This window comes from Dipodomys spectabilis, unplaced genomic scaffold (assembly GCF_019054845.1).
Source record: "Dipodomys spectabilis isolate Male_0828 unplaced genomic scaffold, ASM1905484v1 ptg000504l, whole genome shotgun sequence".
Classification (NCBI taxonomy): domain Eukaryota; kingdom Metazoa; phylum Chordata; class Mammalia; order Rodentia; family Heteromyidae; genus Dipodomys; species Dipodomys spectabilis.
The window spans coordinates 260,083-286,759 of NW_024871181.1; the positions used below are offsets into that span (position 1 = coordinate 260,083).

The following is a 26,677-nucleotide window of genomic DNA, read 5'->3' on the forward strand; positions in this document are numbered from 1 at the left end:
ACCACTTTCAGCCACAATGCCACTTCTGATTTTCTGGTGGAAAATTTGAGTCTCACTGACTTTCTTGCCTGGGCTGGCTTTGAACAGCGATCCTAAGGTCTTAGCATCCTGAGTAGCTAGGATTACACGTGTAAACCACCAGCTCCTGGCTTCCATCCTTTTTTTTTTTTTTTTCTTCTATCAGTCATGGAGCTCAAACACTGGCTTGGGCACTGTCTCTGAGCTCTTTAGCTCAAGGCAAGCGCTCTACCACTTGAGACACCGCACCACCAGTTTTCTGGTGGTTAATTGGAGATGAATCTCATGGACTTTCCTGCCTGGGGGAGCCTGAACTCTGGGGCCTGGGTGCTGCCCCTCAGCTCTTCAGCTCAAGGCTAGCACTCTACCATTTGAGCCATAGCAACACTTTCAGCTTTTTCTGTTTATGTGATGCTGAGGAATCGAACCCAGGGCCTCGTGCATGCAGAGCAAGCTCTACCACTGAGCCACCTTCCCAGCCCTCCATCTAATTCTTGATGACACAGTTGAAGCCACAGACGGGTAGGATATGCTCTGGACCAGAGGTGCACAGTTTTCCTGTGCAGGCCCCACCCAATGCCCTTCTGATACCCAGAGCCAGTATTTAATGTGTGCCTCCACCCTCCCACAGCCCAGAGCTGGACTCTGAGGCTCTATGCTTTGGGGCACATAGCCATGGCTGCCAGAGTGTCCATCGTGCATCACTGAATGGATGGTCAGAAGCCTGGGTCCTCAGGATCAGATACCCTGAGTCATCCACTGTCCCTCCCCAGGACTGGGACCTAGAGCAAGTTGTTTCCTTCTCTGTCTCAGCATTCTTCCATAGAGAGAGTGATCTGTCTCCACAGACTGCTGCAAAAATGAGATGACCCGATTTTGGTGGCATTCCTAAACATAGCAAGAGCTTGGTGAGGTCATTCCTAGTCCTTGGAAAAGAACCTGTCAGAGGTCTACAGAGAGACTGTATCTTATCCTCTTCTTGATACAGTACTTACCACGTAGTAAGTGCTCAGTAAATATTTGTTAAATGACAATTAATGAATGGGTGAATGTAGTCCAATGTCCAGAGCAGGATCCCCTCTCTGCTGCTTCCTAGCTGGTGACCTTGAGCAAGATACCCTCACCAAGCATTGTTTTCCTCACTTAGGACAGGGACACATGACTGGATCTTCCTGGAGGAGAATTTTCGAGGTATCAGGGCAGCATCAGATATGTAGACCTATACACCCAGAACTCTTCCACCGCCCCAGGTCTGCTCAGGAATCCTTTCTACAACTGCTTAGCTGCTTCTCTCCCACACTGATCCCTTGGCTCTGGGACTCATGGAGGAGTGACAAGGTCCACTGGGTCCTGGTGGACAGGCAGGGTAGAATGGGCCATGGTGAGTCAACTGTACAGTAAGGGCACCTGTCCTAGGCAGCCCAACACTGCCCTATCACAACTACTTCCTTGTGTGAACAGCAAGCTTATTCCCTCTCAGAGATACTAGCCCAACCTCCCCACCCTCATTGTACAGAAAAGGGAACTTGGGATTGGAGGTAAGGCTCAGGTGGTAGAGAAAATAAAATGAAAGGGAACTATGGCCTAGACAAAATGATCCATTGCCCTGGCCATATATAGTAAGGCAGGGTACATTTGAGACATAATATTTGAGAGCACCCTTTAGCCTTTTCTGCTTCTGAAACACACACACACACACACACACACACACACACACACACACACATACACACCTCCAGACTCAAGCTCTCCTTTCCTCCCAACTTCTACTAACCTTCTGGAAGTCAGGTCAAAAGCTAAGCCCATCCATCAGCGTGCCTATTATAAATAATAGAAAATACACGTGTTGGTAAGGATGTAGAGATATTGGAACGTGGCTTATTGCTGGTAGGAAAATAAAATGGTTTTTTTGTGGAAAACAGCACAACGGTTTCTTAGAGAACAGAAAAGCATTATTGTATGATCCAGCACCTCTACTTCTAGATACATACCCAGAAGAAAGCAAAGGCAGGGCCCAAACATGTATAATAATGTAACCTGTTCACAACAGCCACAAGATGGGAGAAACCCACATGAATGCCAACAGATGAATGGATAAACAGAGTCTAGCATAGACAGCCTTTATTCAGCCTTAAAAAGGACAATTGACAGATGCTATGTGCTACAACATGAACAAATCAAGGCAGGTAGAGGACAAGGTTCATCTCCTGATCAACAGCAATTTATAGTAAGCTTTTTTAGATTAAAAATTACTAATTGTATTACATTTTGTATCTACAAAAATAACAAGTGATCAATGGCACCAAAATCTTGGTTGGTTGGTTGGTTGGTTTTTAATGCCAGTACTCGGGCTTGAATTCATGGGCCTGGGCACTGTTCCTTAGCCTTTGTGGTCAAGGTTGGTATTTTACCAGTGGAGGCACCGCTCTACCACTGGCTCTTTGATGATTAATTGGAGGTAAGAATCTCACAAACTGTTCTGCTTGAGCACACATCTCCAGGCCTGGGAGCAAGAATGGCAAGAGGGGTCCAGAATCCAGAGCAGGGTAGGAGGACTCAAACCTGCAGCAGAGAGCATGATCCCCTAGTCTGCAAGCTAGAGGTCAGGAGACTTCCACAGGCCTGAGAGCAAGACTGGCCCAAGCAGGAGACTAGAACCAGGCAGGTACAGGATGGGATGAGCAGATAGGGGGAGGACCAAGCTGACACTGACCCAGAATGGCCACTTATGGTTTCAGCTGTGACATCTCCCTGCCCTGCGGGGGAAGGAACTGGCATCCCCATGTCACAGAAGAGCAAAGTAGGCTATAGGACCAATCACACATTACTCAGGCTGAACAAGTGAAATGAGAACTGGCATCTGGAAGCCATTGCTGAGCAGAGAGGATGTAGCGAAATCCCAAGTGGGAAGTGTGGGTGGGAATAATGGCTGAAGGAACCCAGGTGAGGGGGGAGGGACTCTGCCGAGAGGAAGAACACTGGAGAGCTAGGAGGGCCGAGGGGGAAGGGGGGGCCGGCAGCTGAGGGGACCGGACAGCAGTGGAGGGCATGGAACAGCTGGGCTTCCTCGGCTGCAAGACCAGTCCTGGCTTTGCTCAGGAGGGCAGCACGGAGCCGCACCCCGGAGGGAGGTGATCTTGGGCAAAAGTGGGGCTCCAGACCTCCTGCAGGGCACGCCCCAGTCCTGTGAGCTGGGCCAGCTCTTTTCCTCCTCTGAAACAGTTTCCTCATCTGCTGAGCAGAGTGAAAAGTTCTCCCTTTTGCCTCGCGTACCCGGGTTTGCGAGGCCCGCATTTGGCAATGCACCTGTTTTTCTGGCACACCTGGTTGTGCAAGGCTGTGTCTAGCTGAGCAGCGAAAGCGGAAACACCTACAGGACACTCCCCGTGGCTGACACGGGACCCACCCACGGGCGGGAGGCGCCCAGGATCCCAGGGTCGGACGGGGACCGGTGGTGGCCGCGCCCTGGGCCTCCGTGCCGGGCTCGCTCTGGCTGGCGTCCTCCCCGCCCCGCACCTCCCCATCCACTGCCCACCCACCGACTTGGCGAGGCCAAGCGAGCAACAGCGCAGCCATGACGGATCCCGAGGCCGTGGCTGACGACCTGGACGCGCTCATCGACGACCTAGACTACCTCCCCGGCCACTTCCACCTGGAGATGCAGCTGAACTTCGAGCCGTGCGCGCCGGCCTCATCGCGACCCCGCGATCTGAAGCTGCAGCGGGAGCGCCTGCGGCAGGAGCTGGAGCTGGCGGCCGCGGGGCAGAGGCCGGCCTTGGGCCACCTGCTGGGCGCGCTCGCCTTCCACCTGGAGGAGCTGGACGAGGCCCGCGAGCGCTTCCTCCAGGTGGCCCGCGAAGACCCCGGCAACCTCAACGCCTGGGCCAACCTGGCACACGTGTACGGGCGTCTGGGCCAGGAGGAGGAGGAGGAGGCGTGCGCCGCGAGGCTGGCGGGCCTCATGGGCCTGGCAGAAGAGCCCGAGGCCTCCGGGGACCCCCAGCTCCGCGCTGCGCGCTGCCTAGCGGAGCAAGGCTACGCGCACGGCTTCGATGTGGGCTGTGCCAGCCCAGAAGAGCGCGCACGGGTGCTGGTGGCAGGCATCGCCCTCTACGACAAGGCGCTCAGCTACGGGAAGCAGGTGAGGGACACTCCCAGCCCCACACCCCCAAAAGGCTGTGGTCTTTGCAGAGACACCTCCTCCAGTGTGCACCCCATTCTCTTCTTGGACGACCTCTATCCCTTTGCCTTCCTGTACTAGGGGCCCACATCGGTATTATTATTGTATTCCCAGAATACTGCAAACCCAACCTGGTCAGTCCATCCCTCTTCCTTGCTCCTTCCAGCAAGTGCCTGTTTCTGTGACCAGAAAAGAAAAGAAAATAGAAGAAAAGAAAAGAAAAGAAGAAAAGAAAAGAGAGAAGAGAGGAAGGAAAGAAGGAAGGAAGGAAGGAAGGAAGGAAGGAAGGAAGGAAGGAAGGAAGGGAGGGAGGGAGGGAGGGAAGGAGGGAAGTAGGAGGGAGGGGAGGGAGGGAGGGAAGGAGGGAGGGAGGGGAGAGAGAAAAAGAGAAAGAAAGAAAGAGAGAAAGGGAAAGGAAAGGGAAAGAAGGAAGGAAGGAGGAAGGGAGGGAGGGAAGAGAGGGGGGAGAGAGAGAAAAAGAGAAGGAAAGAAAGAGAGAGAAAGGGAAAGGAAAGGGAAAGAAGGAAGGAAGGGAGGGAGGGAGGGGGAGAGAGAGAAAAAGAAAGAGAGAAAGGGAAAGGAAAGGGAAAGAAGGAAGGACGGAAGGAAGGAGGGAGGGAAGGAAAGAAAGACGGGAGGGAGGGAGGAAGGGAGGGAGGGGGAGGGGGGGAGAGAGAGAAAAAGAAAGAGAGAGAGAGAGGGAAAGGAAAGGGAAAGGGAAAGAAGGAAGGAAGGAAGGAGGGAGGGAGGGAAGGTAGGAAAGAAGGGAGGGAGGGAGGGAGGAAGGGAGGGGGAGGGGGGAGAGAGAGAAAAAGAGAAAGAAAGAAAGAAAGAGAAAGGGAAAGGAAAGGGAAAGGGAAAGAAGGAAGGAAGGAAGGAAAGAAGGAGGGAGGGAGGGGTAGAGAGAGGGGGAGAAGGGGAAGAGAGAGAGAAAGAAAGAAAGGAAGGAAGGAAGGAAGGAAGAAAGAAAGAGAAAGGGAAAGGAAAAAGGAAAAGAAGGAAGGAAGGAAAGAAGGAAGGAGGAAAGGAAGGAAAGAAGGAAGGAGGGAAGGAAGGAAGGGAGGGTAGGAAGGAGGGAAAAGAAAAGATACAGGGGCTGGGAAGGTGGCTCAGTGGTAGAGCGCTTGCCTTGCATGCATGAGGCCCTGAGTTTGATTCCTCAGCACCCCAAAAGAAAAAAGCCGGAAGTGGCGCTGTGGCTCAAGTGGTAGAGCTCTAGCCTTGAGCTGAAGAGCTGAGGGAAAGCGCCCAGGCCCAAAGTTCAGGCCCCACAATCGGACCCAAAAAAAAAGAAAGAAAGAAAAAAGATACAAGCTGGCCAGGTGCTAGTGACTCACACCTGTAATCCTAACTATTCAGGAGGCTGAGATTTGAGGACCCCATTTCGAAGCCAGCCCAGGCAGGAAGATCTGTGAGACTTTTATCTCCAATTAACTACCAAAAAGCCAGAAGTGAAGCTGTGGCTCAAGTGGTAGAGTGTCAGCCTTGAAAGAAAAAGCTAAAGGATAGTGCCCAAGCACTCAGTTCAAGCCTCAGTACACACACACACACACACACACACACACACACACACACACACACACTAGCTGATAAACCCTAGGAATTTGGGGAGGGCATTTGAGGTCCTTGGTGACTGCCACCTGTGTGCTCTTCCTCTCCTTTCCCCGTTCTCAGCCAGGCTTTGGCCATATTCTACTGCACCTTGATTCCCCGTGAGCCTTTGCTCCTAACAGCTCACTTTGTGCTGGCTTGGGCTCTTCTTGGGCGACCTTCTATTCCACCTTTGCCTGGAAGGCTTTTCAGTCTCAGGTCTGTATCAGACATCCTCTCTTTAGGATGTCTCAATAACTTCCTAGACCATCAGAGCCTCCCCTGAGCTCCCACAGCATGGTTCCTACTGTCTGCCTGGTTTGTCAATGCCTGGTGCACAAGGGCACTCATGCAGCATATGTCAGTGCAGCATAGGGATTGGCATGAAATGGAAAGTTACTAGGCAAACAAGTTGCCTGTTGCTGCAGAACAAGTGCTCCCTCAAACTTCATGGCATAAAGCAGTAAGCACTTGTCATTGCACTGTTTTGTGGGAGTAGGAATCCAGACATGGCTCAGCTCAGTGCCCGAGGGCACAGTGGTCGAATCCGAAGGCTGGCCTGGGAGAAGGGAGACTTTCAGTTCCACACTAGCTCAAGTGGCTATGAATTGAGTTCAGCTCTTTACCAGCTGCTGGCAACATCGTATCACTTGTGCCATATTCTGTTCATTAGAAGCAAGCCAGTAGATCCAATCCACACTCCAAGGGTGGAAATTAACCAAATCCCACATCCCAGGTGTGATCACGGGGATCTATCTCTCAAGTTGCCTGCTGCAGGAGGTATGAATGGCGGGAGAAGGATGTGGAGGGCATTCTCTTTCCTATGAAAGAAAATACCACAGTTGAGAGAGGGTGCTGTGACTTCTGTGAAAGCATAACTCAGTCAAGGTCAAGCAGAGAACAGTACTGTTTCCTAATTTATAGACTGGTGATATTTAAGGAGCCACAACCTTTACACACAGGCAGCATATCTGCATTCACAAAGCCCACATATACGCTCTCAGTGTTTTTTTCCACCCAAACCCATGGCTTCTGTAAGGAGAAATGTGTGATTCACAACCTCAAGGAGAGTGTGAATTGGTGGGCATAGACTTGACTTTCAGACAGCGGTGCAGGGTAGAGGCTGGGAAGAGACTCTGGGCCAGTGGCCCAGGTCCTGAACCCAACTCTCCATGCTCTCACTTCTAATGGGCACTTAGCATCTCTAGCATCCCTTCCCTGTCTGTGAAATAGGATAATAATAGGGTAACATCCTCAGTAAAACAAGGACATCTTTTACTTGGCAGATGTCATAACTAAGAGTTAGAGTTTGAGGCTGGTCACTGCTTGCTGTCTCATGTCTGTAGAACTAGCTACTCCAGAGGCTGAAACCTGGAGGATTATGATTTGAAATCAACCTGGGTAGAAAAGTCCATGAGACTCCAACTCCAATGAACCAGCAAAATTCCAGGCTGGAGGCGTGGTTCAACAGTTAGAGCACCAACTGTAAGCAAGAAAGCCAAGCGGAGCTTGAGACCCTGAGTTCGAGCCCTTGCACTGGGAGGAAGCAGGGAGGGTGGGAAAGGAGGAAGAAGCATTAATGCTTGTAAAGTTCCTAGAAAGAGCCTACACAGCGACAAGGCAGGGTTCCAGGTGTCCCTCAGCCTCACCACCCACAACGCCTCCTCCATCTGCAAGCTGGGTGCAGGTGTGTCCATCATATGGAGCCAGCAGGCTGGAGGTCTCCAGTTTTGAAGACTAAGCCTGTGTCCCTGAATGCCAGGCTGCCCTGCGCGGACAGCACCCAGCACTGTGGTGAGCAAGATTATGGTCTCAGGTGGTTTGGGGATCTGAAGAGCCTTGGGGGAGCAGCTAGGGGGCTCAGAGCTCATTAAAGCTGTAGTGATACCCGCAGAGATGCTCATTCTCTCTACTGTTTGCACAGGAAGGAGCACTGTATGGTCCCTCGGGAGGCATTCTGGGAAGGCTTCCTGGAGGAGGTAAACAGGGAGAGTTCAAGGATGATAAACAAACAGAGGTCAGTTCCATCGTCTCCACAGTCAGCACAGACACACCGGGCAGCGAGTGAACACCCAGCTGAGCGAGTGCTGAGTCAGATGCCCAGTGTTCCCCAGAGGGAGCCAATGGCTGCAGGCGGGGGCTGGGTGGGTAGAGGCAATGTGGCTCTCAGGCTCTGTGCTGCGTCCTTGGACCTGGTCCAGTGCTGATCCCCAGTTCTGTCCAGAGTAGCTGCGGTCAGGAGAGACAGGTGTCATTGAGGAGATGATGGCATGGTGTTTATAAAGTCCCTGACCCAGGTTGCGGCTCAGGGCACCAGCTCAATGGTAGATTGCTTGCCTAGTGTGCCCAAGGCCCTGGTTCTGTCCACAGTGCTGCAAAAAATAAATAAATAAATAAAAATAAAAAATGAATAAATAAATTCCTTCTTAAAGTTCTGGCATCAAGAAGCTGCTCAAGAAATAGGTGCAATCAGGATGACAGTGAAGTGCCCCAGCTTCCTCCTCCCCTGCCTGCTACTTGGCAGCAATTCTCACCTGCTTATAGTTCTTCAAACATCCTGTACTGGTTTATGCCTCTGCGAGAGGGTTCGGTGCCCCCCGCCTAGGCAGCAAGCGCCATGCATCAGAGACCAGCTCTGGTGTTACCTCCTCTTGGAAGCCTCCCTCACTCAGCTGACTTGGTCGTATCTGTGACCACCTCACACAGTCCTCACAGGAGACTCACCTTACAGACCAGAGAGCTGCAGCATAGCAAGCAATGTGTCCTAGGGGACAGAGCTAGTAGGTAGCAGTTGAACCTACTACTGCTCCTGATTCCAAATTTTGCTCTGTGTGTGTGTGTGTCTGTGTGGTGTCAGTCCTGGGGCTTGAACTCTGGGCCTGGGCAACTGTCCCTGAGCTCTTCAGTTCAAGGCAAGCACTCTACCACTTGAGCCACAGCATCACTTTCATTTTCTGGTGGTAAATTGGAGATAAGAGTCTCACGGACTTCCCTGCCCAGGCTACAAATCTACTCTTGGTCAGGCACAGGTGGCTCATTCTTGTAATCCTACCTCTTTGGGAAAGTGAGATCTGGAGCATCATGGTTTGAGGCAAGCCCCATTCACAAGAGTTCATCCCAAAGGACGAAAGCTGTATTTGGTAGCACATGCCTGTTATCTTAGCTATGACAGGAAGCATAAAATAGGCAGATGGTGGTCCAGCCACGTGTCCTGGAAATTCGAGAGATTTTATCTCCAAATAACCAGTGCGAACTGGGCTGGAGGCATGCATGGCTCACAGTAGAGTGAGTAACCTAAGAAACACAAGGTTTTGAGTGCAAAGCACTATTGCCACTCAAGAGAAAAGCCTTTGAACTTTCTGGAGGGGGTCACAGAAGTGGGAATGAGGAAGGCCAGTGGAGAAGGGACCCTCTCCAGAAAAAGAAAACCAGGGCAGAGGAAAGTCACCATGTCTTGTGTTGAGGATACTCAGAGGATGGGTGTGGAAGGTAGAGGTAGTAAGGGCCTTCCTTCAGTGTAATGGCCCCTGGGGAGTGCTGCGGGACTAGGCATCTGCAGCTGTGTCAGTCTAGGCTGTGACCAGAGATGTTTTACCTGACGAGGCTGGGCCAACACAGGCAGGGAAGGGTCCCAAGAGCCAGAGGATAAAGAGGTGCTTGAGAGCCACAGACAACCCCTCTGCTGACCAGTGACAAAAGGACATGCTACCGGGCTAGTTCAGCTCAGAATCTGAAAACAAGCAGGCCTGATGCATGGGCGGGTGCATCTACGTGACTTTCTGTCTCTGTTCTGTTGTTGGTTATTTTTGTTTTTGTTTTTGTTTTTGCTGGTCCAGGGTCTGGGCGCTGTCTCTGAGGGTTTTGTTTGTTTGTTTTCTCTCAAGGCTAGCACGCTACCACTTGAGCCACAGCTCCTACATATGCCTTTTGGATGGTTATTTGGAGTTTAAGAATCTGATGGAGAGCTAGGAATATGGCTTAGTGGTAGAGTGCTTGCCCAGCATGCATAAAGCCCTGGGTTCAATTCCTCAGTACCAGGAAAATTTTAAAGAAATTTTAAAAAGAAAAATCCCTCACTTCTCCTTAAAAAAAAAAAAAAAAAAAAAAGAATCTCATGGACAAGCTGGGTGCTGGTGGCTCACACTTGTAATTCTAGCTACTCAGGAGGCTGAGATGTGAGGATTGCAATTTGAAGCCAGCCCAAGCAGGAAAGTCCATGAGACTCTTATCTCCAGTTAATCACAGAAAAAGCTGTTAGTGACGCTGTGGTAGAGTGCTAGCCTTGAGCAAAAGGAGCAGGGACAGAGCCTAGGCCCAGAGTTCGAATGGCAGGACCAGAAAATTAAAAAAAAAATCTCATGGACTTTTCTTCCCTGCAATTCTCAGATCTCAGCCTCCTTGGTAGCTGGGACTACAAGACATGAGCTACTAAGCACCTGTCATCCCCTGTGGGTTTTTTTCTAACTATTTTTAATTGTTTTTATTAAGCTATTATACAGAGGAGTTATCCCCTGCTCTTACATGACTAAAAGCAAATATGAAAAACCAGTTTGCTTTATCATTCCTGCCCTTCTCCAGCATCTCCCTCCACCCCCCACCACCATGAGTCACTAAGGGTTTCCTGGTGGCAGACATCAAGGTTTTGTGGGTATTAGGCTCGTGTGTACATAGACTTTGCAGTCAGATAAGACCTAGTTATGTGTTCGTGTCAGGCTCTGAGGTTCAACCTTCACTGTCTTTATTAGTGAGACCTCACCAGCTGGGCACTGGGCTCCCCTCACACACAGGGCACAGTGGATCAGGGCGGGGAGGGGACTTCTCTGGTAACCTTGTGCTATGTGGATTTCACCAGGCATCTGGGCATGAGGGAGGGAGGGAGAGAGGGAAGAAAGGCGGCAGAGCTACAGGCCAGCCTCACAAACAGGTATGTGAATTCCAATCCTTCTTACCCTACAGGGTGGTAATTGGCAAGAAAGTACCCTTGGTTAGCCACCCCAGGGTCCCAGTGTCTTTGTGTGTTCAGGTGTGAGTGTGCACCTGTGCACACGCATCCCTCCACACTTCTGAGTGGTTGCATTTGATTCAGCTGGGTCATGTGAGGATAAGCCCAGCACCGAGCTTGTGCTTTTCATAGATAAATGATCTCACTGGGTCATCAAAGAAATACTGAAAATCCCATCCCTTATTAACCCCAGTCTAAAGACAAGTAAGTGGAAGCTCAGAGAGGTGTAGTGACTTGCCTAGAGGCACACAGCATGAGCGGCTGAAAGGAACTGAAGCACAGGCTAAAGACAGCACTCCTGAGGGTCTGCCTCAGACTTCTTTTTAAGGGGGGGAGGTCTGGTTGTGGGCCTGAATGCTGGGCCTGGGCGCTGTCCCTCAGCTCTTCAGCTCAAGGCTAGTGCTCTACCACTTGAGCCACAGGGCCACTTCCGGCTTTTTTCTTTTTGCTTATGGGGTGTTGAGGAATCGAACCCAGGGCCTGATGCATTCAAGGCAAGTGCTCTACCACTGAGCCATCTTCCCAGCCCCTGACTCAGACTTCTTGACCTCACCTTGTACATCAGTGCTGCCGAGTTGGCTGCTGGCTTCTTGTGCACTTAACTAGTGAGTTTGAGGGTTGAGTCTCCCTTCTTATAGATTTGGGGCCCCCTCCCCCACCCACACCACTACCGCTGCTCTAACAGGATTCAGCAGCACCAGCCTCTGGCTGGGAGAAGGGATTGAGTACATACGGTGTCATACTACACAGGCTCATGAGGCCTGTTAGTGCCACACCCTTTCCCATTAGGGCTAGAATTAGATTTGGACCCAGGACAAGGCAAGGTGTAGCCCTTTCTCTCTAGGGACCATGGACTAGAGAAGTGGCTCCTCATTGTCCAGCACTGAGCCCGTGTCCACATATCAGACTTAGGCCAGAAAAGACATGCTAATAGTCCATCTGCTCTAAGTAAAATTCATGTGGAAGAGGCCAGATGCTGGTGACTCACCCCTGTAATCTTAACTACTCAGGAGGCTGAAATCTGAGGATCACAGTTCAGAGCCAGTCCAGGCACAGAAGTCCACAAGACTCTTCTCTCCAATTAACCACCAAAAAACTCAACATGGCATTGTGATTCAAAGTGGCAGAGCACTAACCTTGAGCAAAAAAAGCTCCGGGACAGTGTCCAGGCCCTGAGTTCAAGTCCTAGGACTGTCAAAAAAATGATCATGTGAGACAGTCCAGGAACACAGTGCAGGGCTGAATATTCATTCCCCAGGCAGAGGCTGATCTGCAAACTTCCTACAGCTGGCCGTATTTAACCCTCCATGACCCTCTCCACAAGCGTCTAACACAGGCTGAGTCAGGTGACCTTTCCAGAATCCCTGAGGAGAGATGGCAGGGGCGGGGGTATGGGGGCCTCCCAGTCCAGCCTTGCATGGCCCTTACACCTGGCAAAGCTGGTAGGAGAGCATCAGCCTCCGTGGGGGGCAGAGAGGACCCCTCCTTCCCGTCCCACAGGTGGCAGGGGGCCAGGTGGGCTGACACCACAGAGGACATTCTAGATGTGCAGGAAGAACGAATTGTCCTCCTAGGCCAGCAGTTTGTGACTTCCTCAGTGGTGTCAGCCTTCACAGTGTCAGCAAGGAGTCGGAAAGGATGCTGGGTGTTGGAGGGAGGCCCGTGTGGCCGTGGAGGCCAAAGAGGCTGATGGCCTTGATCCCAATACCTCCCTGTTTTCTCATCTGTATAATATCCTTTCCACCACAGTGAGAATCTGGTGCTGTGTACACAAAGTGCCCAGTGACCCTGAGAAAGTTCTCAGTCTTTGCCCTCTACCCTTTGCCACTCCCCTCCTGGAAGAGAATGAGTCAGCTGTCAAGAACCCACTCTGGAATGTGGAAGGCAGCCATCAGGAACGAAGTTCAAACTGCAGGCAAATAGTTTCCATAAGAACAAACAAGGTGTCTGTCCAGCCCACTCAGAGCATATAGATCTGAAAGGCATTGGTTTCATAAAAAGGGCTTTTATTGCCACGCTCCCAGCACCCCCTTGATTAGCACCCTGCTTTGAAGCAAATGGAAGGCTTGGGACCATCCTGTACCTACCCAAGCTGACACACACCTGCTTCTGTTTAGGGCTTATCCTGATCCCATTGTTTCTGCCCTGTCACCCGCCTTGCTGCGTACCTACCCAATGGCAGGACCCAGGCTCTTCAGGCATTCCTGAGAACCCCACTTCCTAACCCTGGAACTCAGTGGCTGAGTTTTGAGTTCTGCTGCCTGTCAGCTGTTTCATTCTGGGAACATCACCCAACTTCATGCCTTTGTTGCCTCATCTCCTGATAAGTCGTCACCTTTGGGAGAGCGAAGGAGGGAACACATACATCTGTGGTTTGTATATAGTAAGCACTGGATTAAACTTGCTGTCGTCAGCATAGCAAAAAGAGCCTTAGGCCCAAGTTTCAGTCCAGGCTTTCACAGTAGCCATGTGGCTTTGAGGACAGTATCTTGCCTCAGTTTCCCCTTTTGTAGTGCATAGGTAATGGCTTTTACCTTGCATCCTATGCAGGATGTTCTGAGGGCCCAATGGAATCATGTATAAGCCTTCTGTAACTGGTAAACACTGTATAAACTCTAACTCTTTGGAGAGAGACATGGTGGGAAGACCAGGAACTTGAGATCAGAGAGACCTGGCCTCCAGAGCCAGGAGATGGTCTGCAAACTCTCACTGAGTTTGTCCTTCACTCACCTGCAGCTCAGACCAAGGTTACGTCTTCCACCACAGAGGTACTGTAGGCCTGGCCCAGTTCCTTTCCATGAACCAGCCACAGGACAGCAGTGTCATTGTTGACATCCAGCTTGAAGCCTGGGCTTCTATGCTGGACCTCAGGAAACAGTCCTCCCTCCTGGCTGCCTCAGCCCCTGGGAGCTGGAGTTCCTGAAGCTGTACACCTTGCTCCAACACAGGCTCCACAGTAACTTTTATCCTCCAGGAGAGGAGAGCAGCCCCTCCCTCAGTGGGAGGGAAGGACAGCCAGAGGCCTGTTTAATTTAATTTAACACACTGTGGCTTGCCAGGTTGCCCCTGGTAACGGCTCCAGCTGCTGCTTCTGCATCAACCAGAAGGCCATTTAAAGAGACAGCTCATTTTCAGTCACCACTGAGTGAACAGCCCTCTGGAAGCTCCGTTGCAAGGATGGAGGATGAAAGCCAAAGCCTGCTAGCTAGCGGCTCTATTCCATCTATCCATGCCATTCCTTCCACTCCGTATCCACTGACTCCAGCTGCAACCCTCCTTCTGCAACTGTCATTCTCAAGTGTGATATTGGGGGCTGTATTTGAGATTTGTCATACACATGTCACTCAAAAGCCAGGTTTTTTGTTGTTGTTTTGTCGGTCGTGGGGCTTGAACTTTGGGCTTGGGCGCTGTCCCTGTGCTCTTCAGCTCAAGGCAAGTGCTCTACCGCTTGAGCCACAGCACCACTTCCGGTTTTCTAGTGGTTTATTGGAGATAAGAGTCTCACAGAAGTTCCTGCCTGGGCTGGCTTTGAACCATGATCCTCAGATCTCAGCCTCCTGAGTAGCTAGGATTACAGGCGTGAGCCACCAGCGCCTGGCCCAGGTTTGTTGTTGTTGTTGTTTTGTGTTGTTTTGTTAATCTATTTTAGTCTGAGTTGAAGGGAAAGAATGAAACACTCCTGAGTTGCCCTGCAATTCAGCCATACTACCATCAGGTGGTGGTATTGCTAGGTTAGTGAAGTCCATAACCAGGCTCTGACTTCAGACATTGATGGTGTGGTAGGGGAAGGGCATTCTGTAAGCCCTGGTGCTAACTGTTGTGTGACCTTGTGCGGAAGTCACTTCAGTGTCTTCAGATGCCATAAGGATTGACCGAATGACTGATTGCTGTGGACAAAGCATGCACTTGACCATGTGGTTAGGGACAAAATTTAATCGATTGCCAAATGAGAGAGAGAGAGAGAGAGAGAGGCTGTGCAGCTGTGCTTCAGGGAGAACATTGCTGTGGGCAGTATATTCTCTCCAACTCTGGGACCTGCAAAAGCAGCAGTGGTGCCTGTGACCCTACAGGGGCCAGAAGTCCTAGGAGAGGAGGGGACTGAGACTGAAACAGGTCACAGAGGACAAAGGAGTTGCTTGAAGAGCCTGACTCTGCTTCTCCGCAATCCAAGCCAGGATAACCCTTCCTTTCGGCTGGTCCTCACAGCCCCTGAGAGGGCTAGAGTGTTGCAGTTAAGGACCCAGGCTCCCCATGGTCTCCTCCCCCAGGACTTCCAGGCCTCTGCAATCTCCGTTAACACACCCAAACCAACTCATTCCACCTGCCCTCACTTCTATCCTTTCCCCTTAGTCAGGAGCACATAGGTAAGGCAGGGCCATTTTTTCCTGCTGTGGCTCAGTTTGGCCAACCATAAAACAGGTCTGATGTCTGAGGCCATACCACAAGCAGCCAGGCTGCCCAAGATACCATAGATTCCTGTTCCTGCCCTCAGTCAGACCTGGACAATATGTCAAGGTCTTTAGTCAGCATGGCCCACAGAAAATGCTGAATAACTCTGCATCCCTCTTCCTGCTCTGTTTCTGTGGAAGGAAAGTAAATACAGTGATCCAGCATCCACCTCTCTGCTTTGGGAAGTGTTGCCTCTCCTCAAGGGTGCCCTGGGGGCCTGTTCCCCTCTCCACCACAGTGTTCTTCAAAACTACAGCCTTAGACACATTCCCATTTAACGACTAAGGAGGCTGAGATCTGATGATCATGGTTCAAAGCCAGCCCAGGCAGGAAAGTCCATGAGACTCTTATCTCCACTTAACCACCAGAAAACTAGAAATGGCACTGTGGCGCAAAGTGGTAGATTGCAAATCTTGAGCGAAAAAGCTCAGGGACAGCACCTAGGCCCTAAGTTCAAGCCCCATGACAGGCCAAAAAGAAAGGAAGGAAGGAAGGAAGGAAGGAAGGAAGGAAGGAAGGAAGGAAGAAAGGAAGGAAGGAAGGAAGGAAGGAGAAAGAAAGAAAAAGAAAGAGAAAGAAAGAAAGAAAGAAAGAGAAAGAAAGAGAGAAAAAAGCAAGCAAGCACCGAGGATCTTGGCACTGTGCATGTCTAACCCCTGCTATGGCTCCCCTCTGCCCTGCAGAGGAATTCCCAATTTTGAACGTGGCACTCAGACCCTCCCGATGTTCTCCTGCTCAGTCCCCAACTCCTTGCTCCCTGGTTCCAGCCTCAAACTTCATGCAGATCCCAGCTCCCCCATGCTCCCCCATCTCTAAACATGGGACCCATGGCCTCTTGAGGTGCCCTGCTGTGTCCACCTGGGCAATTCCCTGGCATCCTGAGCCTCTCTCCAGGGCCGCCTCTGGGAAGCCTGGCAATTTCCTGGACAGGCTGAGATGGCCCTGCAATCTCCCATCATCCCAGTGTCCCTCCTCTAATTGTTTCTTTCCTGCCAGGCCCCTCAAGAGGGGACCAACCTTTCCTCTCTTGTTCTCACTGCCCTGCCTCAAGCCACCCAGAGATGATCCTGGAGGGAGGGCTGAGGATTCTCGAGAGCCTCTCTGGGTGCTCTGCCTGGAGCCGGGACTTCCTGCCCCTGCCCCAGTGGGGCACCTACATATAAGGTTCCCTCCCCTTCCAAGTTCATCCAAGGTCCCTGTCGCCCCTCCTCTATGCATACACTCAGCACTGTGCCTCAGGAGTCCCGTCCCCAGGCCTTCACTCATGCTAAGCCCTCCCTCCCGTCTGCCCTGGTCCCCATCTACAGTGCTGCCCACCACTCAAGACCCACCCTAAACTCACAGACTGGGGTGTCCTGTCTGTCCTCTCAATCTGCATCACTCTCACAGTCTTGGTCAGGCTTTGCTTTCTACAAGAGTTTTTGGTGAGCTGGCCTGGTGAAGAATCCCAGCTCTGACACTCAAGCCGCATGATTGGCAAAGTCACAATACCTTCAATATGTTCAACTGTAAAAATGGGGCTAACTTGTCCCTCCCAGGTTGGTTGTGCGATTGAGGTGAGCAGGGTAAGGATTCTGCACATGGCAGGTGCTGACAAGTCCTGACTCTGTTTCCCCAGCCAGCTGGGGAGCCTCCTCAGGACAGGGGGTCAGTGCCTACTCAGTACCACATTCTCATAGCAAGTACCACATTCTCAACTAAGACCTGGGGTTGGGAAGGTGGTTCAGTGGTAGAGCGCTTGCCTTGCATGCCTGAGGCCCTGGGTTCAATTCCTCAGCACCACATAAGCAAAAAGAAAAAAGCCGGAAGTGGCGCTGTGGCTCAAGTGGTAGAGCGCTAGCCTTGAGCTGAAGAGCTGAGGGACAGTGCCCAGGCTCAGAGTTCAGGCCCCACGACCGGACCCCCCCCCAAAAAAAATCAACTAAGACTTGGCACCAGCTCAGAAATGCCAGCCGAACTGAATGCTGCTGGAGGTATGTAGGTATCCTCAGCTGAGGCAGCCCTGGGATGGGGGTGGGGGAATGCAGAATATCAATAGTGGGGGATATGAATGAGGGGGGAGGGGCTGGAGCCTGAGGCCAAGCTTCCGACATGCACTGGGGGTTTTATTGGTTTTCATTAAAATTCCTTCCTGAGGCAGGAGCAGCTACTTCCATAAATAACAGCATAAATATTTTATCTGGTACCCAAGTCAGTCTAAATGTGTGGTGATGGGGTTGGCAAGACTAATAATGGGAAAGCAGTTGGTGGGGGGAGGGAGGAGCCTAGGCTGGTCAGGACACGCCCCACAGGCCCACAGGGGCTTTCTCAGGAAGGTAGAGGTGGAGGAAGGTGCTCAATGAGGGCAAGGAAGAAAAATATCCAAAGCAAAAAGGGCTTGGGGTGTGGCTCAGGTGTTGAGTGCCTGCCTAGCAAATCGAGGCTCTGAGTTCAAACCCCAGTACTGCAAAAATAAATAATAAATAAATCATCCTTTGTGATCACTGGCCAAATCAGGGCTGGAATCAAGGGGTGTTTAAGGCCAACGTCTTTTCCACTGTGCTTGCTGCCTCTTGGGGTACAGGGAGAGCGTGTAAACCTGTGAACAGTCTTCCTGCACCATCAATAACAACTGCATGGTGTTCTCTGTCTCTCTAGATCCCGCAGGAGGAGAAAAGGGGCTGGTACTTCACCATGGCAATGCTCCTCATCAGGTCAGGCCGGGGGTGGAGAGGAACATGGGGCGGTTGGGGAGAGCTGGGATTGGAACCTAGGCCAAGGGCCGGGGCAGAAGTGGCTGGGGCCCATCCCATGAAGAGGGTTTCCCGGGAGGCTTGCAGCACTCTGAGGTGATTTGGAGGAACACCTTTTGGGATCACAGGCTGGATGGCATCTTCCTGGAGCTGGGCAATGAGGATCAGAAGAGGCTGCCTGCCTTCAACCGCACACTGGCCCTGCTGCGACAAGTCCTGAAGTCCTCAGACCCCCTCCACCAAGGTAAGCTCCTAGCGTGGAGGTAGAAGGAGATCCTCTGCCCTACTGTCCCCGTACACTGTCCCTGGTCCTTGTCACAGGCCCTGTCACCAAACTCTAGCACTGTCTCTCTATCTCTGTTGCCACATCTTTCCCCTTTGTGCCTGTCTCATAAACTCATGTGTTCACCTCAAGGAGACAATACTTTTTGTGCTAGCAAACATTCAGATTACCAAGCAGTGCAGAGCAGGGCAAGGTAGCTCCCACCTATAAGCCCAACATTGGAAGGCTGAGGAAGAAGGATCATGGGTTTAAAACCAGCCTGATCTACATAGAGAATCTTTGTTCCCTCCCACTCCCAAAGAAATAAAGTGTTGCAAGTGCATATTCCTAGACCTGAGGAACAGGATTTGGGATGAAGGCTTCCTCTAAAAGACATTGGCTCACAGAGCCTGACTGCTAACACAAGGATCACATCTACCAGGAGGCAGAGTGAGAAGACAGCTATGCCCTGGCATTGAGGTCCTGGGTGACATGTTAGATGGAGGCTGAGCACCAGAATGTACCACCCACTCCCTCATTCTGCCTGTGCTTCTCTCTACCTCTGCATCACCCCGTCCCCCCCCATGCCCTCACCCCCACTGCCCTTTCCATCCTCTTCATGGGGGCTGCTGCTCCCCAGAGACCTTTCCCACCCTCTCACACCCAGCTCTGGCCTGGTGCTACCTTGGCATGCTGCTGGAGAGGAAGGACACCTTCTCCACTACCCCGATGGGCGTCCATGACTACGGGTACTCAGGGACCGACCCCCTGGACTGCTTTGGCAAGGTACATGCCCCAGCCACATGTACTTTGCACATTTGGAGGGGCCTGACCTCTCCCCTCTCCCCAAGAACCATTGTCCCTCTCTGTATCACCCCCACTATGTGGCTAACCCAGGGAGCACCCTCCTCCATACCTCTCTCTCCAACCACCTCATTCCTTGTGGCCATTCCTCCTCCCTGTGTAAGCCCATGTCCCCCACCTCCAGCTGGCTCAAGCCCATTTCTCTAGGCTTGAAATTGACCCCCAGACTTGCTCCTTGACAGTGTCTACATTGTCCCCACCCCCCAGTGGAGACAAGATGAGTTTAGTTTAGCTGAACTCTCCTTTCCAGATCTTCCCACGGGCCACATGACCCTAAGACAAGTCACTCAGAACAGACAGCAGTCAACCAACATGGCAGGAGGGCCGGCGGGGGAAGGGAGGAGGATGCTGTATCTGAGCAGGAAGCCCCATAAGTACAGGGAGGTAAAGGCTGACTCTGGCCTTTCTGCCCTGGGAAACTGAAGGCATACTGCTGGTTAAGGGGTGACTAGAACCTGAAGGGTCTTCTGGCTACAACTGGCAAACATGGCATTGAGTCAGACTCTCTGGAGTTGAGTGCCAGCGGGTTTGTCCTGAAGTGTTGGGTTCCACATGACAGAACTGATTGGGTAGAGGTGGGAATTAGTACCTCTGTAATGGCAGGAATCTAAGTGGAACCGGGCACCTGTGGCTCAGGCACCGTTGAGCCAGTCTGAGAGACAAGCTCCTACCCTCTTCCTTCCCAGGCCATTGAGATTGCCAAGGACCAGCCTCCCATCCTGAATCGCCTGGCCAAAATCTTCCACTTCCTAGGAAAGCAAGATATGGCCATTGGAACCTGCAACATGGCCCTGGATGTCCTTCCAGACCCAGAACTCAACTGGCAGGCATACTGCACCAGGGCCAAGGTGGGTCCATCTGCAGTACCATCTCATCCTGTCATCAAGAATCAGAGGCCAGAGGCCCTGGAACCATTGTGATGGGAGAGGAACCAGATGGTGTTGAGGAAAGTTGTAGAGGAAGCCCTGCCCCCAGAGCCTGGCCAAGGAGCCTCCATGTTCTGGATCAGCCCTGCAGAGTAGGGCTAATGGAATCAACATCCAACCTCTCCATCTATTGCTTGGGATGTATGACAAGTCATGTCCTCTCCAAACCACACTTCCCAGATGTTAAAGACATGACTAAGGATCTTAGGGTCAGAGGATAAATGAGGTGGCACTGAAATTCATCCCTGGGTATGGGAGGTACTTTAGAAAGGCCAAAGTGCAGTAGACATAGCCTAAAGCAGTGGATCAGAGCTCTAGCCTTGAACGCAGACAGTCTTGGTTCAGATTCTACATGACCACTTCCAATTCAAAGAACTCAGTTCTAAGCCTCGATTTCCATATGTGTGGATGGAGATGACAGATTACCTGCCTCTTGCAGTCAATAAGAGCCTTACATTAGATTCAGCATCAAGTATATCATAAGCAATCCTAAAGAACTGGCTGCTAGGTTAGGTTCACTCTGAACTGATATTCTCTCTCTTCCCCCCCCCCCTCTCTCGTCAGTCGTGGGCCTGAACTCTGGGCCTGGGCACTGTCCCTCAGCTCTTCAGCTCAAGGCTAGTGCTCTACCACTTGAGCCACAGCACCACTTGCAGCTTTTTCTGCTTATGTGGTGCTAAGGAATCAAACACAATGCCTCATGCATGCAAGGCAAGCGCTCTACCACTGAGCCACCTTCCCAGCCCTAATTCTCTCATCTCTCGAGACAGTCTTCATGCAGTCATTCACTGCTGCTAGTTACACATTTAAGTGGGAGCCACCTCCCTCCAGCTCTCAGAGCCCATCTGGTTGGGGAACTCCAAGTTTACTTTGCTTCAAAGTAAGTCCTACTTACACTCTGGTTTCTCTTCAGCTCCTATAAATCTTTTACAGTCCCATTTCTCCCATCTTCTCCACCTCCTTTCACGCCACCTAGTGGCCAATCATCTCCCTGTCTTGGTCTCAGGGACTTTACGAAGCTGCCTTAGATTCCAGGCAGGAAATTCCTTGATGTGGTTGATAGGCGTATTATTATCAGTAATAAGGATATTAATTGTTGCAGCAAATGATGGGACAGTTTTGTTGGTCTCAGCATCTCACCTAGAGCTCTTGTTTTGGGGTCTGTCTTACTCCTCACAAAACACAGTGAGTGAGAGAAGCCAGACATGGGCCAGACTACAAATGGGGCCACAAGGGCACCAAGAAGCAAACAGCTTCCCCTCACCCCAGCTTGCATTCGGTTAGCAGGAACTCTGCTTACCTCCTCACTTCATCATCATCTTGTATCGTATGCTTGCTGTCTCCCTGTAGCTCCCAAGGTCCACTTTACAGGGAAGGAAGAAGCCAAAGGAAAGGAACTCACATGATCAATGTAGAGGCCTCAGCCAACACTAGCACCTATGAGCCAGACCTACTCGCTCTGCGCTTGCAGCCCCCTGGCCTGGCCTTTACCCAGAGTATTCTTCTTCTAGATAGCTGATTAGCTTTCCCCTTACTCTTGCAGACAGCTTCCAGCAGTCATCTTAGTGAAAATATCACCCTTTAACAATAGTTTCTATCCTTGCCTGGTTTACATTTTCTTTTTAACATCAATCACTCTGTAAGATACTAGTTCTTGATTTATTGTGTTTACTATCCCTTCCCCACTACAGGGGGTCTTGCCATTTTGCTCTCTATTGTACCCTCAGTGCCTGGCATATAGTAGATTCTACCTGCATAATGAATGAATGAATGGATAAATGAATGAATGAAATGAGCATGTGCTGGGGCCTGACTAAAACATATTCTGTCTGTTGTCATGGCAATTCCTCCAAGGGAATGGCTTTTCAGATACAGAAAATACGGTTGACAGAGGTACCTTTCTCCAAGTCACCTGGATAATAGTGGGGGGAGGGATCAACATACATTTGCTGAAGGAGTAAATAACTCATTTCTTTTTGTACCAATATGAGGGCTTGAACACAGGGCCTGAGTGCAGTCCTGTAGCTTTTTCCATTCATGGTAGTGCTCTATCACTTGAGCCATAGTTCCACTTCTGATTTTTTTCGGTAGATAATTGGAGATAAAGACTGTCCTGCTGAGGCTAGCTATGAATCAAAATCCTCAGCCTCCTGAACAGCTAGGATTATGGGTGTGAGCCACTGATGCCTAGCAACGGAGGGGTTCTGACTTCACCAGGCTCCGCACTGTATGGAAGGGAGGCCAGACGTGGGGTAGTAGCTGGCCAAATTGGCACAGGACTAAGATGGGGGGGGTGGATTTCTGTTGCACCATAGAAAGTCTGGTGGCTATGGAGAGAGATTGGCTTCATTTGGGTCAGAAAGGAAGCTGAGGTCCTTGCTTGAGCACCTTTTCTGAGCTGATCCTCCACTGGCAGATCCACATCAGAACCTACCTACACGACCTGGAGCGGGCCAAGATGGGGCTAGGGGGCATACCTGACAGGAACCATCTGGCCTGTGCCAAGTCTGACCTGGAGGAAGTGGTCAAGGTGTGCCCAGATCTCAGGACGTACCTGGACATCAGTCAGGTAAGGAAGCCTTTTAAACTTTATTAGCCAAAGTCTCAGAGAACCTACTAGGCTAGGCCTGGGCAGGAGGACAGACAGTTGTGAAGGTCTTCCCTTCGGTAACTCATCAACTGCCTCAAAGTATAGAGGGGCCTGGCTCTCTCAGTGCTAAGTACAGTTCGGCATCCAGATGTGCCTACTGTGCTCAGAGAAGGTTACCAAGAGATGAAAATTCTATTTGAGAAAACCCACTGATGGAGATTGACAGGCTCGGGGACATAGGGCTGAGCATGGAGGGGCTGGACCTGTCCTCTTACTTTTCCAGAGGGGCGGAGACAAGATTCACGTGAACAGCCAAGGGAAAAGGGAGGTTGGGAATGAACGGAGGGGATTTTTAACCATCAGGCTCGGGCTGGGAGGGTGGGGATTCGCGGGAGGAAGGCTCATTCGCTCCCCCTGCTCAGGTCTACTACTACATGGGCGTGGACGCTGTGAAGGAGCTGCTGGCGGTGGACGAGGCGGCGCTCAACCAGGCCCTGGTCTTCCTGGCCAAGGCCGGCGAGTCGGAGCTGGGCGCCACGCTGCCCGAGCTGCAGCTGCTGCGGGGCAAGTGCCTGCGAATCCAGGGAGAGGAGGCCAACGCTGCCGCTTGTTTCAAGCGCGCCGTGGAGCTGGACGACGCGGGCTCCGGCCACACGGAGGGCTTCGGCTGCCTGCTGGAGACGCTGCTGGCGCAGTGGAGCCAGGCGCAGCTGAGCGACGGCGAGCTGGGCTGCGAGGTGGACGTCTGGCTGCGCCGCGCCCAGGGCAAGTACCCCGCGGCACGCCTGCGCCAAGAGCTGCAGCGCGTGTGGCGCGGCCACACCGAGGAGGTGCTGGGACTGGCTCGGGCCTTGGTGGTTCAGGGACGGCCGGCGCTGGTGCGGCTGCTGTTCGAGACCATGGAACTGGAGGGTGAGAGCGCCGCAACGCCACGTGGCCGTCGGGCCTTCTCCTTCTGAGCTGGAGCGGGAGACCTGATGGGAGGCCCCGGCGAGGCCCCGCCCCGATGAGGCCCCGCCCCTGACGAGGCCCCGCCCCCGACGAGGCCCCTTAGCCACAGCTGATTGGATGGAGTCTGGGAGCCAAAGAATGGCCCCACCCTCCCGTGTGGGCAAGGACAGCTCAATTCTTTTAGGAACTTGTGGATGGGCTTCAAGACGTGTTTGAGACCAGCAGAGACTGGGAGACTGTCAATTGAGGGACATGCAGAAGAAACAAGATGGCTCACGCCCTCTAGAAAAAAGGAGAAGTTGCCTCAATTATGGTGATTTTCTAAGTCCTGGTACTGGAGACCCTTATGCTTGAATAGCTAGCTGCCTTTAGATTCGATCTACAGGGTCCTTTATAATAAAGCCTCATAAATAAGTGGAGTGGGTGTTTGAGCCAGAAAAGCTCTAAACCATTAGGTCAAGATCTCACAATGGGTGGGCTACAGACCGGACCCTAACGTAAATCTGGGTGCACAGAACCCATTTCTACCTACCACCTTTCCATCAGTCCTCTTCCTGGGCCAGCTACTTAGTCTGAAAGGCCTTCCAAACTCCCTGAAATAAAACCCATTAAATAGAACCTTTATCTGATGTCTCTGTTCTGCAGAGAACCCATTAGGAAGTATGCCACCTGTCTCCAATCTGTCAGAGAATGAAGGAAATCTTGGAACTTTACACACTTGGGATCAAAATCCTAAATCTTAGATGTGGAATTTGTTGATTCTAATTGCCACCAAATTATAGAATGGCTGGGCTGGATTCTGCAGCCTCCTACATAGGAGCTAACTTAACCCCCAAATTCAGAGTCAGTTCTTGTCAAACTCCAGGAATGCTAGTTGCACATAATTGCAACAAGAACTCCATAAGGGTTTATGAGTTCTTTGCGTCTTTTGCTTTCTCTGGAGAGCTGTATTCCTTGTATTGCTTACGTCCCTGGTCCTCAGGCTGGACCTGAATCTCCATAGCCACTGGAAGATGGGTAGACAGAAGTACAGTGCTGTAGGTCATATCCCACAATCCCTTCACTGCACACCTTGGAAGAACAGAGCCAAGAAGGGAAGTGGCATGCTAGTCATCCATCCATCCTCCTCAACCTGTACCTCAGACTGACTTTCAACTTTTTTTTTTTTTTTGCCAATCCTGGAGCTTGAACTCAGGGCCTAGGCACTGTCCCTGAGCTTTTGCTCAAGGCTAGCACTCTACCACTTGAGCCACAAAGCCACCTCTGGCTTCTTCTGTTTATGTGGTACTGAGGAATTGAACGGTTTCATGCATGCTAGGCAAGCATTCTACCACTAAGCCACCTTCCCAGCCCCTTCAAGCATTTTTAAGGTTTGGAAAAAATGCTAATAAATGGAACTACACTAAAGCCTATGTGTTTACTTACACTTATGTGTCACTTGTCACATGGTGCACTCAATATTCATTCAGTTCTAAAACTAATGGTGGCATACATGGTGGTACTAGTGGAATGTGGACACAAGGCCACCCTGAGGACCCTGTTACCTCAGCATTTTAGATAATGACATTCTCTCCCTCCCTCCTGTGTCTCTATTACAGCTGGGGCCAGTAGTCAGTATACATGGCCCTGTCTTCTATCCCCACCCCCACCCCAATCCTTCTCCACCCAAAGCTGTAACTCTGACCTTCCATGATGGGGACCTGTTTCTTTCTCTTACTTCACTAAACAGATAAACTAAATTTTGGGTGGTTTAGTAGCAAGACTTGTAAGTTGGTGAAGTTTGTCCTTGGCTCATATCCCTGAGATAGGCACCAAACATAGGGTGCCTTGTTGCCAGGGCAACAGGACCAGGATCATTGACAGGGCCATAGATCTGCCCATAACTCCCAGTCCTCTGTAGGAGATGCCTCAGACCTCAGAATGATCTTCCCTAGGCTGCCATAAAAGTACAGATAAAGACGCTGGTAAAGCCAGGTGTGGTGGCCTATAATCCTAGCTACTCAGGAGGCTGAGACCTGAGGATTATGGTTTGAAGCCAGCTGGGGCAGGAAAGTCCAGTTCACCACCAGAAGAGGAGCTGTGGCTTCAAGAGGTAGAGTGCTAGCCTTGGGCAAAAAAACTCAAGGATAGCACCCATGCCCTGAGTTCAATGACCCCATGACCACCAAAACAAAAACCCTTGGTCTAGACAGCTGATACCAAGTCCTGCTATCCAAGGGTTCATCTGGCAGGCAGGGCCACCTCCCCAGTGCACAGATGCAGAACACACAATGACCCTACAGCTACCTCTTGGTCCTAAGGTGCCCAGGGATCTCAGTTCCACAACTATTCAATCTCTATAGGGGGTCTGTGCACAGTGACCCAACAAATCTAGACTTGCCCAGATGCACATTTGTTATATAATCTACACCTCTCAACCAACCTGTCCATCAGAGTTCCCAATAAACAATGGACAGCCCACATTTAACCTGGAATTTTTTTTGGGGGGGGGGTCAGTCATGGGGCTTGAACTCTGGGCCTGGGCATTGTCCCTCAGCTCATCAGCTCAAGGCAAGTGCTCTACCACTTGAGCCACAGCGCCACTTCAGAATTGTTTGGTTTTTTTTTTTTTTTAATCCCAGAAACACAAAGCCTAGAGAGATAGCTGAAGCCTTGCTCAAACCTACTGCTATCTTGCAGTGTATCTCATTTTCTCTTTAATAAACTTTTCTATCCTATTCATGTCTTGCCTGAATTATTTTTTAGCAAGGCAAAAGCATCCAAGTTAAGCTGCATGAGTTTTTGGTAGCACAAGGTTTTGCTGTATGTCTTTCCAGTAATGTCCCGTTTCTTTCCTTCCATCTCTTCAGTTCCCCAAAGTCATACATTTCTCTCTCTTTCACACTTCTTGTAGAACACTTCCAATAAGCTTTCTGATCATTTCATTCACACTTATCATATAAATGGTTCACAAGCACCATTTCTGGGTTTCTCTCAGAGCTGTCTGCATATTAACCAAAAGTCAAAAACAGATAAGAAACTTCATTTCTTGGATTGTCTATTGCATGCTTGGTACTTTACGTATGTATGTACTCTCATTGAATTCTCTCCACAGCCTGAAGGGTAGCCATTAT

At 51.1% G+C, this 26,677-nt stretch overlaps 1 protein-coding gene and 1 long non-coding RNA gene across 3 annotated transcripts; one reads left to right on the forward strand and one right to left on the reverse strand.

Moving 5' to 3' along the window:
* Positions 1-2,143: 2,143 nt before the first annotated feature.
* Ttc22 (tetratricopeptide repeat domain 22) lies at positions 2,144-23,977 on the forward strand. Of its 2 annotated transcripts, none has more exons than XM_042669794.1 (7): positions 2,144-4,159; positions 17,877-17,932; positions 18,100-18,215; positions 18,874-19,019; positions 19,784-19,945; positions 22,440-22,592; positions 23,036-23,977. In XM_042669794.1, the coding sequence occupies exons 1-7, from the start codon at positions 3,593-3,595 to the stop codon at positions 23,570-23,572; spliced, it is 1,737 nt and encodes a 578-aa protein (XP_042525728.1). In that variant the 5' UTR covers positions 2,144-3,592; the 3' UTR covers positions 23,573-23,977. The 2 variants fall into 2 exon arrangements, with proteins under 2 accessions (XP_042525728.1, XP_042525729.1); XM_042669795.1 differs by having other exon boundaries at positions 18,901-19,019.
* On the reverse strand, positions 6,693-13,722 carry LOC122099177. Its single transcript, XR_006145859.1, has 2 exons — positions 13,521-13,722; positions 6,693-8,160 (listed from the first exon to the last, which is right to left on the reverse strand). It is a non-coding gene; the product is annotated as an uncharacterized LOC122099177 (long non-coding RNA).
* Positions 23,978-26,677: the final 2,700 nt, after the last annotated feature.

Bases quoted from the DNA above. Each gene is read 5' to 3' on its own strand.
- Ttc22 (XM_042669794.1), top strand. From the start codon at position 3,593: ATGACGGATCCCGAGGCCGTGGCTGACGACCTGGACGCGCTCATCGAC. The intron at 19,020-19,783 runs GTACATGCCCCA...CTTCCTTCCCAG, and splicing joins CCCTGGACTGCTTTGGCAAG to GCCATTGAGATTGCCAAGGA. The intron at 22,593-23,035 runs GTAAGGAAGCCT...CCCCCTGCTCAG, and splicing joins CGTACCTGGACATCAGTCAG to GTCTACTACTACATGGGCGT.